The sequence below is a fragment of the Physeter macrocephalus genome, chromosome 4 (assembly GCF_002837175.3).
Source record: "Physeter macrocephalus isolate SW-GA chromosome 4, ASM283717v5, whole genome shotgun sequence".
Lineage (NCBI taxonomy): Eukaryota > Metazoa > Chordata > Mammalia > Artiodactyla > Physeteridae > Physeter > Physeter macrocephalus.
Window position 1 is genome coordinate 110726562 of NC_041217.1, and position 14030 is coordinate 110740591.

General features: G+C 36.0%; 1 protein-coding gene across 7 annotated transcripts in view; it reads left to right on the forward strand.

Annotated features, from left to right (window-relative positions):
- TTLL7 (tubulin tyrosine ligase like 7) overlaps positions 1-14030 on the forward strand; it is a 153509-nt gene that overhangs the window by 66435 nt on the left and 73044 nt on the right. For all 7 annotated transcript variants that reach the window (XR_003679579.2, XM_007116755.4, XM_028489214.2 and 4 more), the window contains exons 7-9: positions 2391-2607; positions 7087-7251; positions 12067-12225. Coding sequence is in view for 6 of the 7 variants with exons in the window: in XM_007116755.4 (XP_007116817.2) it covers positions 2391-2607; positions 7087-7251; positions 12067-12225 (541 nt within the window). In the remaining variant the exon portion in view is untranslated. The remainder of the gene's footprint in view (positions 1-2390; positions 2608-7086; positions 7252-12066; positions 12226-14030) is intronic.

Genomic DNA, 14030 nt, shown 5'->3' on the forward strand with positions numbered 1-14030 from the left:
TTACTGTTCTTCTTCGTCTGTTGCAGTACTTTTTGTCTTAAAGTCTATTTTGTCTGATACTAGTCTAGCCACTTCAGTTCTCTCTTGGTTAGTGTTTGCATGGAATATCTTTTCCATTTGTTCACTTTCAGCCTATTTAAGTCTTTGAATATAGAGTGTGGCTCTTGTTGACAGCATGTAGTTGGGCCATATTTTTTATACATTCTGCCAAATCTTGTCTTTCAACTGGAGAGTTAATCCATTCTTATTTATTATGTAATTAAACTCTCAGTTTTTGTTTATCTGGTAATGTCTTAATTTCTCTTTCAATTTTGAATATTTTGTCAGATATAGATTTCTTGGTTAACCGTTTTTTTTTCTTTTTCTATCAGCACTTTGAATATGTCATCTTACTGTCTTCTGCCCTCCATTGTTTCTGATGAGAAATTAGCTCTTTATCTTAATGAGGATCCCTTGGGTGGGATGAGTGGCCTGTCTTGCTACTTTTTTCTCTCTTTCTCTAGGCTTTTGACAGTTTGATTAGAACATGTCTTAGTGTGGCTATCTTTGAGTTTACCTTACTTGAAGTTTATTAGGCTTCTTGATTTGTAGGTTAATATTTTTCATCAGATTGGGAGATTCTCAGCCATTAATTCTTCAAAGAGTCTTTTTGTCCCTTTCTCTTTTCTCCTTTTGAGACACCCATTATGAGTGTGTTGATATTATTGATGTTGTCTTGCAGGGCTCTTAAGCTCTGTTCATTTTTCTTCATTCTTTTTCCTTTCTGTTCCTCAGACTAATCTCAATTGATTTATCTTCAAGTTTGCTGATTCTTTCCCTGCCTTCCCAAATCTTCTGTTTAGCCCCTCTAATGTATTTTTGTTTCAGTTATTGTACTTTTTAACTTCAGAATTTTTGTTTGGTTCCCCCCACCTACCCCACCACCTTTAAAAGTGATTTCTATCTCTACTGATATTCTGCATTGGTGAGATACTATTCCCATGGTTTCCTTCAGTTCTTCGTACATGATTTCCTTTAGCTCTTTGAACAAATTTAAAATAGTTGATTTAAATAATTTATTGTCTAGTAAGCCAAATGTCTGGGTTTCCTCAGGTATAGTTTGTATTAATAGAGAATTTTTTTGTGTGTATGGGTCATACTTTTTTTTTTGAATGACTCATGATATTTTGTTGAAAATTGGACATTTTGTGTATTGTAATGTAGCAACTCTGACAATTAGATTCTCCTCTACAGGGTTTTTTGTTACCATTTGTTCTAGTTGATGTTTGTTTAGTGACCTTTCTGAAATAATTTTGTAAAGTTTGTATTTTTTATTGTGTGTGACCTCTGAAGTTCCTGTTCTGTTAGGTCAGTGGTCAGTGTAATTGTCCAATCTGTTAGTAATTGAATAGAAATTTCCTTAAACACTGGGAACCAAATATCTATATCTATACCTATATCCATATACACACACATACATATATATATGTGTGTATGTATATATGGATATAGGTATATATATATATATATCCCCCAATCCTTGCAGATTGTGTGTGTGTGTGTGTGTGTGTGTGTGTGTGTGTGTTGGAGCATGCCCTCAACACTTAGCTAGGTAGTTTATAACTCTGCCTTAGCCTTCACTTCCTACCTGTACAGAGCTTGATGTTTAGCTGGAGGTAAGAGCTTAGGACCATCTCAGGTCTTTCCTGAGCGTGCGCTTAGCCCTGGGCATTCATATGGCCTTCTAGAATCCCAGAAATATGTGAGAGCTTTTCAAAGCCCTTATTCCCCAAAGATTGTCATTCCTGTCTTTTTCCCCAATCTTTTCAGTTAGTCTGTTGTTTTTCCCAACTGCTCTTTGTTGCCTCAGGCAGCAGGGACTACTACATTTGTCTTTAAATGTTTTCAACATTTGTCTCTGCCCCCGCCATCCCCCCAAGTAGCTACCTCAGCACTGGGAGAGTTCGCAGTTAGACAAAATAAAAGAAAACCTTTGAGATTGTCCAGGGAAACACAGAACTGATTTAAACAAATAGACAAACAAACAAACAAACAAAACAACCACAAGAATAGGTCTATTCTGCTGCCTCTAGAACCAGTACCTGTACTGGGAACACAGGTTACTGCTCAAGGCCACTGCTGAGCTGGGGGTTGGGGGTGGTACCAGAGTAAGTTAAAATGCTAGGAATCTCTTTTACACAGATTCAGCTGTTTGTTTGTTTGTTTTTTTAAATTACATGTTCCTTGGTTAGTATCCATGGTTCTAAAAAAGTTGCTTCTGACAGTATTTTTATGCTGTATTTTTGTGTGTGTGTGTGATGGGACCACTTTCCTCTTGAGTATTACCTATAACTTTGTTAAAGTCCTGACTCCATAACAAATTATTCTTTTAATCTTTTCTTTAAATTTAGGATTTCTTTGATAAGAAATGGTGACAAACTTCCATCTCAGGATCATTTGATTGTTCAAGAATACATTGAAAAGCCTTTCCTAATGGAAGGTTACAAGTTTGATTTACGAATTTATATTCTGGTAACATCGTGTGATCCACTAAAAATATTTCTCTACCATGATGGACTTGTGCGAATGGGAACAGAGAAGTACATTCCACCTAATGAGAGCAATTTGGTAAGTGATACCAGACACTATGATTTTATTAATTTATTAAACATCTATTTTTTAAATCACCCATTGTGTATAAATGTTAAATGAACAAAGTTCCTCCTCTCAGGCTTTTATAGTCTAGAAGAATTATATAGGTAAATAAGACTGCCTCTAATTTAAGACAGCTTTGTGGAAATTAGAAAAAAAAGTGCCTGCTGCTCTAGGTAGGCTAATTAGGAAAATACACCCCATCTGGGTGCTGTGAGCATGAGGATGGATTTCAAAGTATATATGTGTGTGTAGTGGTCCTGGATAGAAATGATTGATACAGAAATACAAATTAAAATAATATGCCATTGAGAAATACAGATAAAGTGTTATAGAATTGAGTGTAGGAATAGGTTTTGTTCAGCTTTTCATGGGAGAGGTGGTATTTGAACAGGCTTTGTATGAAAGGTATAGTTTAAACATGTAGAATGTGGGAGAAAGTACATGAAACAGAGAAAGCAAAAGTTATCAGAAAGTAAAGTTATTATTTTTTGTTGGAACAAAAGAGAAGATTTTAAATTTATGTTGATCAATTGTGAAGTAGAGACACAAATTAGCAGTTTCATAGTATGTTTTTAATTCGATTAAGTGGATATTTTTGTAAGTATTTTTCCATTAAGATTATCTTTGTGTAGCCATAACATATTGATGAAAGTCATAACTGTGTAGTTTATGAAGGTCAAACTGTAATTTATTATCATAATTTATCATGAAAGTCATAAATATAATTTATAGTTTATGAGAGACAAACCATAGTTTATTATCCATACTTAAAAGTTTAGTTAACCTCTACCTCTATTTTTGGATCTACTAATTACAGTAAAAATTACACCTAATTAAGGATTGTTTCCCATTTTTGTCGAAGGCCTGGTTATTGTTCTTCTATAATATTCTGCAGATAAATGACTACATGGAGTGGTCATTTTCCAAAATTAAATGACTAATCATAAATGTTGCTGTGTTCAATTAACTAAAAAATGTTGTAAACCTGGCAAAGGAAGAATAAGGGAACTGTCAAAGTTTTTACAGGAAAGGAAGATAAAAGAAAGAATCATCTCTTCAAAGGTCATAAGGTGTGGATACATCCAATCTCCAAGAAATGTTTGAACTCTACTGCATTCTAGACATTGTGCTGGTTTTGGAAAAATGGTGACCAAGACAGATACAGTACTTGATCTCACAAAAGCAACAATCTAGTGGGGAGGCAGAAAATAAAATAAGCAATTATAATACCCAGTGGTAAGTGTAATGGTTTAAGAAACTGAGACTGCTATGGCAGTGCATAGCAGGAACATCTAACTCAGTTGGAGATATAGTTAGAGAGGGAGTTTGTAAAGTGAAATCTGAAGAGTGAGGGGTTAGCTAAGTTAGAGGTGGGGTGGGATGGGTTAAGACTCCAGGTAGAAGAATGGCCCAGAGGTAGGGGGGAGAGTGATACGTCTGGAGAGAGCACACACGTTCAATATGGCTAAAGTACAGACTAAGAAAGGATGGGTGTTCTGACATCAGGATGGAGAGTCCCAGAGGCCAGATCTTGGCAGATCATGGCTAGGATTTTGGAACTTAACCTAAGAAGAAGGGAAGCATTGAAAGATTTTAAACAAGGGAAAGAAGGAATGAGATTTTTGTCTTAAAAAGGTCACCTGGTCTATAGTGTGGGGAATGTGAGATGGGGCTGTAGATGGATGGGAGAGACTAGAGTAAGGGAGACAAGAAGCTGTATTCTAGTCTAACCACATTTGAGAGACAAGATGACTTAATTTGAAGTGATAGTTTGGCAGGACTACGAATAAGAACACAGATTTCAGATATATTTACGATATACCATGTGTAACACTGATATACCGACAGGTTGATTTGTAGAATAAGGGAAGGAGAGAGAGAAATTAAGGATAAAACTCAAAAGAGTTTTGGCACAGCAGTTGGGTGGATGGTGACATTCACTGTGATAGGGAGTATAGGAGCTTTTAAAGTTTTGCAGAAAGCTGATGTGTTTGATTTGAGATGCCTGTGTGACTTCCAAATGGATCTATACTATTGGCATTTGGATATACAGTATAGGTCTAAAGCTCAGATGAGAGAACTGAGCTACAGGCGTAATTTGGGGCTTGTCAGTTTATAGATTATAATTAAAATAGTTGGAGTGGGTAACACTGGATTATATATATGTAAGGCAGATAGTCATGTTTTGAGAGGAAAGAGATAGGAAAGGGTAAGACTTGAAAGCTCATTTAGGTGATAAAGTGATTTATTCTAATTTCTTAAGTTGGATGTATGTGATTTGCTTAAGTACACTGGGTTAGGAAATCATATTGAAAGATTGGGAGTCAGGAAACGTGGCCTCTCGGTTTCGCTTTGCCAAGTGCTCTTGAGTCACATAATCTCCTGGCTTTGGTTTTCACGTGTATGAAAAATGATGTTCTCCTGTATAAACATCAGTGTTCCTCATATATCTCTAAAATTTCATGATTGAATTCCTACATGAAGATATGAAAAATTTAAAAAGTGAAGTGCAAAACTTTATCTAAAGTGAGATCACTCTTATGTAAAAGATAAGTTTAAGAAAAAAGGTGGAAAAAATAAACCAAAATGCTCCCATTGGTTGTTTTTGGACAGCAGACTGCTTCATATTTTTTTCCTTCTTCGTATTTCCAATTTTTAAAATAGTGTGCATTTTGTCATGAACTGTATATTGATAAGCTACATGTAAGGAAATCATAAGAATTTCAGAAATTGAAATATAATAAACATAAATTTTTTTGCCACCCAGTGTAGCAGTCAGTCAATCCTTGGAAGGTTCTATATATTCCAATTCATTATTTTGAGCCTATACACTATAAAATAGGGTGGAGAATAGTTATATACTTTTCATGCATTGCAGGTTGCTATTTGATTCAGAGCTGCCGTCACTTCTCCTTATGGCAAATGTCCAACTGACAGTGAACTGTTTAGAAGGGGATTTTTGTCAAGGTAGATGTGAAATTGTGGAATTTCCAATGCTACATTATTAAAGATAATGTTTTAAGAAAAATGCAAAGTTCCATTTCTTATTCACTTTTCCACTAGGATAGCTAGAGTTTTTATTACTGCTGTTAGTATTTATTTTAAGAAATTCCTGCCAAATGGAGAGCTCCTCAAAAAATTATTTTCCAAACAAAAATAATTTCTATTTTGGAAACTAAGAAATGTTATAGTTTGATTAATTTCCTTTTTTCTTTAAATCAAGCACTTAAAATTAGACAAGTATGAGGTTATGCTCTTTCTTTTAAATGTCACTTAGTTTAAAGTGATAATTTTCATGAAGGTAGGGACTATGTCTGCCTTGTTAATCTTTGTGTCCACAGTGCACAGCACACATTCCTGCCAGTGGTGGGTGCTCCTTAAATATTGTTCAATGAACAAAATAAATTCTTAATTACTGGTGGGCATATGGATTAATAAACAACATGTAGCTCGTATGATCAGTTCTGCATATTTACTTCAAAGATTTCAATACTGTAGACTTAAGTAACTGCAGTGAAAATAAAATATGATCTAAATATCGTTGGTTATTAACAAATCAGAATAGTAATGATGTGCCCAAAGTATGTATTCATTGTGATGCAACATTTAAACCACATCTAAAGTGGTTTCTGGGAGTAAGATCATGAGGGTGGGATTTACAGACCTCATGAATGTTTACGATAGATTGATAAGGAGCTATTAATGTATATTAATTGACAATTATGAGAAATTTTAAATTTTGTATTCTTTTTCAAGTTTAGTTGAGGATAACATTGTCAACAAACATAAGACTATAAAGAGACTAAGAACTCCAGTATGGAGCTCTATAAATTTGCTGTTAATCATTTAGACATATGTACAGCATTGTGTGGTGCTTCCGCCTGCTGACTCTGAGTGCACTCTGTCTTGTTAACAAGTTACAGTGATCTTCCAGTCAGGATGGGAGGGCAGAGTTTGAGGTTGGTATCCTGCCTCTAGTTTCTGCTACTTACTTGAGCTTTCACTCTTAAATCTTTGTTTGAGAAGATATAGAATATTCTCTCAGAAAATTCCTTTCCCAAAACAAGTTAGGATGAAAATTTTAGAAAAACATTAAAAACAAACCAACTAAGAAAAACAAACTTCAAAGTTATAGCATTTTTCTTGCTTAGCAATATGTAGTTTCACATTTTCATTTAATTACTCTATATATCCTTATTATTTTCATACTTTCTATGGTAGATATATTTTCAATAATATACAAAGTAACTTTGTAGGTGACTACTTTCACAACCTTTTTTTAGAACAATGTGCCATTGCATTTTGAAAATTATCTTTATAATCATTAAATTATGAATATGTATATTTTAAACTTTAAAATTATCTTTCCTCTTTGGATGCTTTCTTTTCTGTGAAACTTCCTGGTTCTAGAGTCTCATAGGTGATAACAACTTTGGTTCTGACTTGTTACAGACCCAGTTATACATGCATCTGACAAACTACTCTGTGAACAAGCACAATGAGCATTTTGAAAGGGATGAAACTGAAAACAAAGGCAGCAAACGTTCCATCAAATGGTTTACAGAATTCCTACAAGCAAATCAACATGATGTTGCTAAGTTTTGGAGTGATATTTCAGTAAGATTATACCATTTAACAATTTTAACTGTCTTTCCTCATATTAGTTGAAAGGATCATCAACCATTTTAAATAAAGAACGGATTACATTAGATTGGGCAGATAAAGTGTGCTTTTATGAAGAAAGTGAAATTTGTCATGGACCTTAATAGATAAGTAGTACTTTTACTGCTAGGATCGGAAAGAGGGAATGCTAAGCGGAGGCAAAAGCGTGAGTAAAGGCATGGAGGTATGAAAATAGTTCAAAGTGGCCCAGGTTGGCGCATATCGTATTTGTGGGAGATACATGAAGACTTAATGGCTGGAAAGATATGTGGAGCCAAGTTTTAGGTCTGAAAATCAAGGCTTCACTTGGTAGGCAGTAAGGATTCATTCAGTTTTTAAGGGAGGTGAGTAATAAGGCCAAAGACCATGCATTTGAAAGATAAATCTGACAATGGGTATAGGATGGGTTAGAGTGAAGACCAGAAGTAGGTAGAGGAGGGCATTTGGGAGTAGTTTCAGGGAAAAGAATGGCCTGAATTGAACCACAATAAAAGAGGTGACAATGAAGTAGACCTTGAGATTAATTGAATGTTTAGAATGGGGAAGGGGGAAGAAGTATTCAGATATTCTTGTGCAGTTTTGAGGAATAATTATAAGGAGAATGGGTGTGGCATTATTTGAAATAGAATAGGAAGGAATTTATTTTGAGAAGATGTAGAGCTTAGTTTTGCAGATGAGAGAAAAGAGTTCTATTCACTTATTTGCTAGTTCATTTATTCATTTATTCAGTAAACATTTATTGAACCCATAATATAAGCCTGTCCCTGGCTGATAATTTGAGGATTTATAAGATACAGCTCCAAGCCCAAAAAACTCAAGAGTTTGGTAGGGAACACTTGCACATAAATTGTTAATGAAATGCAATGTAGCAAGTACAAAAACAGAGGCATACATTGGATTCTGTAGAGTTGTAGAGGAAGACCACATATAGTAGCTTTGAGTGGATGGGCATAGCAGGACTTCCTGGAGGCATTGACGCCTGAACTCAGTTTTTTAAAAGTCCATGAGGCTATGATGAATTCTACTTTCGATACGTTAAACTTGAAATGCTCCCTCAGGTAGAAAAGTTGAACAGGCAGTTAAAAGTGTATGTATGAGGTGTAATGGATAATTAAAGCCATGGCAGTAGATGAAATTCCAAATGGTAAGGGTAAAGAGAGAAAAGGAAACACATATGAGAAGATAACCTTGGCGAAACAGACCCTTTTATTAATCCTAGCAGAAATATTAAAATGGTATTCATAGTTAAGAAGAGTATGTTGAAAATACTTAACATGATTAGGGCTATACAATTTGACTTCTGGGACAAATAATATATATTTAAATAAAAATATCATGGAAAATGGATGTGAAAGTTCATTGTTGGTTGAACTTGGTTCTCTTGAGAAAATCAGAGAAAAAATCAGCATCATTGTATTTATTCCTTTTCTTAATGTTTTGTTGGTTTAAATCTTTTTTAAAATCTTATTTTCTGTCTCACAAAATGTAAACCCGAAGATACTTAGGTGTCAGACAAGTAAAAAGGAGTTAAGTAGTCTGGATAGAAGAAAATAGGGCAGGCTGAGAACAGTGGTAATTTGAGGAGCATGAAAGGTCTAAAGGGGATAGATACCACTCAGCACCAGCCTATTGATGCCATGTTGGAATTTGGGGCCCAGTGCCCCTCATTCTCTAATTTGTCAATAGATGCCCTAAGTCTCCTGATTTATAAATGTTGGCAACAATTTCAAAATTTTTAAAAATTTAGGGGTTCCATCAAATTTTAAAGTTTGTCACTTGGATTTGGTCAGATTCTCACCAACTTGTTAACTTTCTATTATGTCTTCCTGAGAGACTAAATATTGATACATCCAAACAAGAAATTTGATTCCAACAATGCCGTTTATTTATCTATTTACTTTATCAAGGCCAGTTTTTTGGAAATTCCAAAAAATATTCTAATAATGATAGTTTACTATCATGTGGGTCAGAAACATCAAAGTGGTAAAATTTGCCATTTTGGTACAATAGCTCAATGATGGAAGATCTACTTGGTGATACCTGGATGATTTAATGAATGGGTCGTTTCGTGACTAGCTCAGTGAGACCAGGAAAGTTTTAGATGCCCTCTGGTATTCTTTTTCTTTACCAGATTCTTCACTTCTTATGAGTTTGATTGTTCAGGGAAGTCTTTGTGAAAAGGGGGAATCTGTTGGGTTGCCTTGGTGAGGAATGTATGCAGAGAATCAGTCAGAGAGAAAAATGGATATCATTAGCTTTACAGACATTGGTTTTAAGTGGTACTTTACCCACATAATTGAATTAGGACAAGGTATACAACTAAGACTAATACTAATAAGAGTATGGAAATTAACTCCTCAGTTAGAGCTTAAAATATAATTTTCAGATATGACCTGAACATAGCAATTGCGGGCCTATTAAGCTCTGATACATTGCATGATCATTTCTATAAATGGGTAAATTTTGCATCATTCTTACCTACATTAGTTAAAATGTATATTAATAATCTATAAGTAACCAGTTAATAAATAATTAATAACATTAACTTTTCCAAGTACCTTCTTACAATTATCTTGTCAAACTATCTGCACTTATGTAATTCTTTTAAAATTTGCCTTCCTTGTTAAGAATTGCATGTACTTACAGATGTTTGTTGAAGGTGAATCAATGGGATAGTATAAAAAGAGAATAAGAGGAGATGAAGAAGGCAATTGTGCAACAAATTTTTATCTTAATAGTTTACAAATTTCATGAATTTAACTTAGAACTTTTCTTTGGTGACTACTTTATTGATGGTAATTTCTCTGAAAAGTAGCTGTCTGCATATGAAAACTAACATTTAGCAATACCTTCTATGAAGAACGGATATATGTGCTTTTGTTCTGGTGAAGAATAAATAAGAAATCAATAGAAAAGCAGGCCATGGAGGTTAAAAATGACTTTAGTCACTCATAAAATCATCCTTAATGAATGCTTTTTATATACTTTAGGTACAAATCTACAAAATCATCTTTCAAAGCAATGTTGGAAATTCTCAAAAGCATTAGCGGAATTTGTATTTGGTTGTATCATTCCTGATTTCACATATACCTGCAATCTTGCCTCTGCATTCCTAAAAGTGTGCTGTTTTTTATGTAGAAAAAACACAGATTTGTAATCCAGAGTCTAAATATTCATTCCCCCTCACCCTGCCCCCCCATCCTAGCACCTATCTTGTTTCACATAGACACTTACTAGTCAAGGTTTTAACTTTTTTTTCCTACTCAGGTGATTTCAGTAATATCTCAAGGTTTATATAATGTGGACTTTTCTTTTTTATCCTCATATACTGTGGTGCTACCACGCATTTGTTATTTTGAATAGAATTTTCTAAGAATAGCCTCTTGTGGCACCTCTGATATCCCCAAATACGTTCTGGGTTGGGATTCTTGGTAACAGTGAGGTTAACTTCATCTTCCATTTCTTTCTCTCATATAATAAATACTGCTCCCACCAGGCAGCTGAATGTTTGTGTCTGACCAGATATATGAGGTGGAATTCCAGAAGAATAATAGAATAAATATAACAATAGTAGTTAAGTTGCTAACCCCTCTTGACGGTTTACTCTGTTCTAGGCACTATGCTAAGAGTTTTACATGGAGTCTCATTTTGTCCTTCCATCAGTCTTTTGCAGCAGGTATTATTGCTATTGCCAGTTTACATTTTAGAAAAATGAGACAAAGTTTAAGCAACATGACTGAGGATGCACATCTAACAAGTAGCAAAGCCTGGGATAAAGCCAGAAAGTCTACTTTGGAGCCATTTTCTTAACTGCCATGCTATATTGCCTATACCTGTAGAATGGGAGTTAAAAAGACAGTATATTCTAAGCAAAAACCAGCGAGACAGCTTTTCCACAATCCCTAGCTTGTTCTCAAACTTCGGTAAACCAACTTTTTATTTTATTAGCATTAGTAACTCTCCCTAGTAGTATTATGTGTTCTCACAGAAAATGTTGACAGCTAGTTTGTTAATTGGCAGTACTGTGATTTCAGATAAACCTTATGAACAACAGAATCATCACTGCACAGAGAAACCCAACCCTTTTAGATTCTGTCCTCTTGGCCTTTCAGGCTTTGTCTAAGTGGAGGTTCTATAATGTTGTTTGTGAAATAGTTTACTGTCCTTGGAATTGTCTTCCCTCCCATCCCCTCGCCTTCTGTATGATTTCTGAGAAGGCAAGCATGTGATCCTACCTTACATATTTAACAAATACAAGCTGCATTCATAAACTTCTATTTGTTCACAGATGATCTTGAGCATTTACTAAATGCCAGGCACTATTGTTAAGCACTGGGAATGGGGTTGTAAATAATACAGACAAGGACTATGTTTTAACAAAAAAAAGAAAAAGATCAGCTGGTCCTATGCTGTGTAGTGACACAGTAATGAATGATGTATGGTTGCCTACTTTTGACTCAGGGGTCAGGGAAGGACTCTCTGAGTATCAAGGGGCCAGACATGGGAATATTGGGGTAAGAGTGTTCCAGGAAGAGTGATCAGCTAGTGTGAGAGGCCTAGAGAAGGGGAGCATGGCTGGAGCACAGTGGGCAGGGGGAGAGTTGGGTGAGATGAAGTCAGAGCAGTGGCAGGGGTTAGATGCCACAGAGCTTTGTGAACCTGGTCAGGAGGCTAGTTTGTAAGTCCAGGCCTGATTTCCATGTATGTAAATGAGATACAAAGAAATAAGGCTTTTCATCTTTTTTTTTTTTTAAATCACAATCTTTTCAGGAATTGGTGGTAAAGACTCTGATTGTAGCAGAACCTCATGTCCTGCACGCATATCGAATGTGCAGACCTGGTCAACCTCCAGGAAGTGAAAGTGTCTGCTTCGAAGTCCTGGGATTTGATATTTTGTTGGATAGAAAACTAAAGCCATGGCTTCTGGAGGTAAGGTGTTTCTTTAAGAAGAAAGAGAAGTGATCCCTCTTCTTTATTCTTTTTTTCTTTTGAATTTTATTTTATTTATTTTTTTATACAGCAGGTTCTTATTAGGCATCCATTTCATACACATCAGTGTATACATGTCAATCCCAATTGCCCAGTTCATCACACCACCAACCTCACCCCCCTGCAGCTTTCCCCCCTTGGTGTCCATATGTTTGTTCTCTACATCTGTGTCTCAATTTCTGCCCTGCAAACCGGTTCATCTGTACCATTTTTCTAGGTTCCACATATATGCGTTAATAACTCAATTTCATTCCTTTTTATGGCTGAGTAATATTCCATTGTATATACGTACCACATCTTCTTTATTCATTCGTCTGTCAATGGGCATTTAGGTTGCTTCCATGACCTGGCTATTGTAAATAGTGCTGCAATGAACATTGGGTGCATGTGTCTTTTTGAATTATGGTTTTCTCTGGGTATATGCCCAGTAGTGGGATTGCTGGATCATATGGTCATTCTATTTTTAGTTTTTTTTTTTTTTTTTTTGGTGGTACGTGGGCCTCTCAGTGTTGTGGCCTCTCCTGTTGCAGAGCACAGGCTCCGGACGCACAGGCTCAGCAGCCATGGCTCACGGGCCTAGCCGCTCCACGGCATGTGGGATCTTCCCAGACCGGGGCACGAAGCCATGTCCCCTGCATTGGCAGGCGGATTCTCAACCACTGTGCCACCAGGGAAGCCCTATTTTTAGTTTTTTAAGGAACCTCCATACTGTTCTCCATAGTGGCTGTATCAATTTAAATTCCCACCAACAGTGCAAGAGGGTTCCCTTTCTCCACACCCTCTCCCGCATTTGTTGTTTGTAGGTTTTCTGATGATGCCCATTTTAACTGGTCTGAGGTGATACCTCATTGTAGTTTTGCAATTACATTTCTCTAATAATTAGTGATGTTGAGCAGCTTTTCATGTGCCTCTTGGCCATCTGTATGTCTTCTTTGGAGAAATGTCTATTTAGGTCTGCCCATTTTTGGATTGGGTTGTTTGTTTTTTTAATATTGAGCTGCATGAGCTGTTTATATATTTTGGAGATTATTCCTTTGTCCATTGATTCGTTTGCAAATATTTTCTCCCATTCTGAAGACTGTCTTTTTGTCTTGTTTATGGTTTCCTTTGCTGTGCAAAAGCTTTTAAGTTTCATTAGGTCCCATTTTTTAATTTTTGGTTTCATTTCCATTTCTTTGGGAGGTGGGTCAAAAAGGATTTTGCTGTGATTTATGTCATAGAGTGTTCTGCCTATGTTTTCCTCTAAGTTTTATAGTGTCCAATCTTACATTTAGGTCTTTAATCCATTTTGAGTTTATTTTTGTGTATGGTGTTAGAGAGTGTTCTAATTTCATTCTTTTTCATGTAGCTGTCCAGTTTTTCCAACACCACTTATTGAAGAGACTGTATTTTCTCCATTGTATACCCTTGCCTCCTTTATCATAGATTAGTTGACCATAGGTGTGTGGGTTTATCTCTGGGCTTTCTGTCTTGTTCCATTGATCTATGTTTCTGTTTTTGTGCCAGTACCATCTTGTCTTGATTACTATAGCTTTGTAGTATAGTCTGAAGTTAGGGAGTCTGATTCCTCCAGCTCCGTTTTTTTTCCCTCAAGAATGCTTTGTCTGGGGCTTCCCTGGTGGCGCAGTGGTTGAGAATCCGCCTGCCGATGCAGGGGACACGGGTTCATGCCCCGATCCGGGAAGATCCCACATGCCGCAGAGCGGCTGGGCCCGTGAGCCATGGCCGCTGAGCCTGCACGTCCG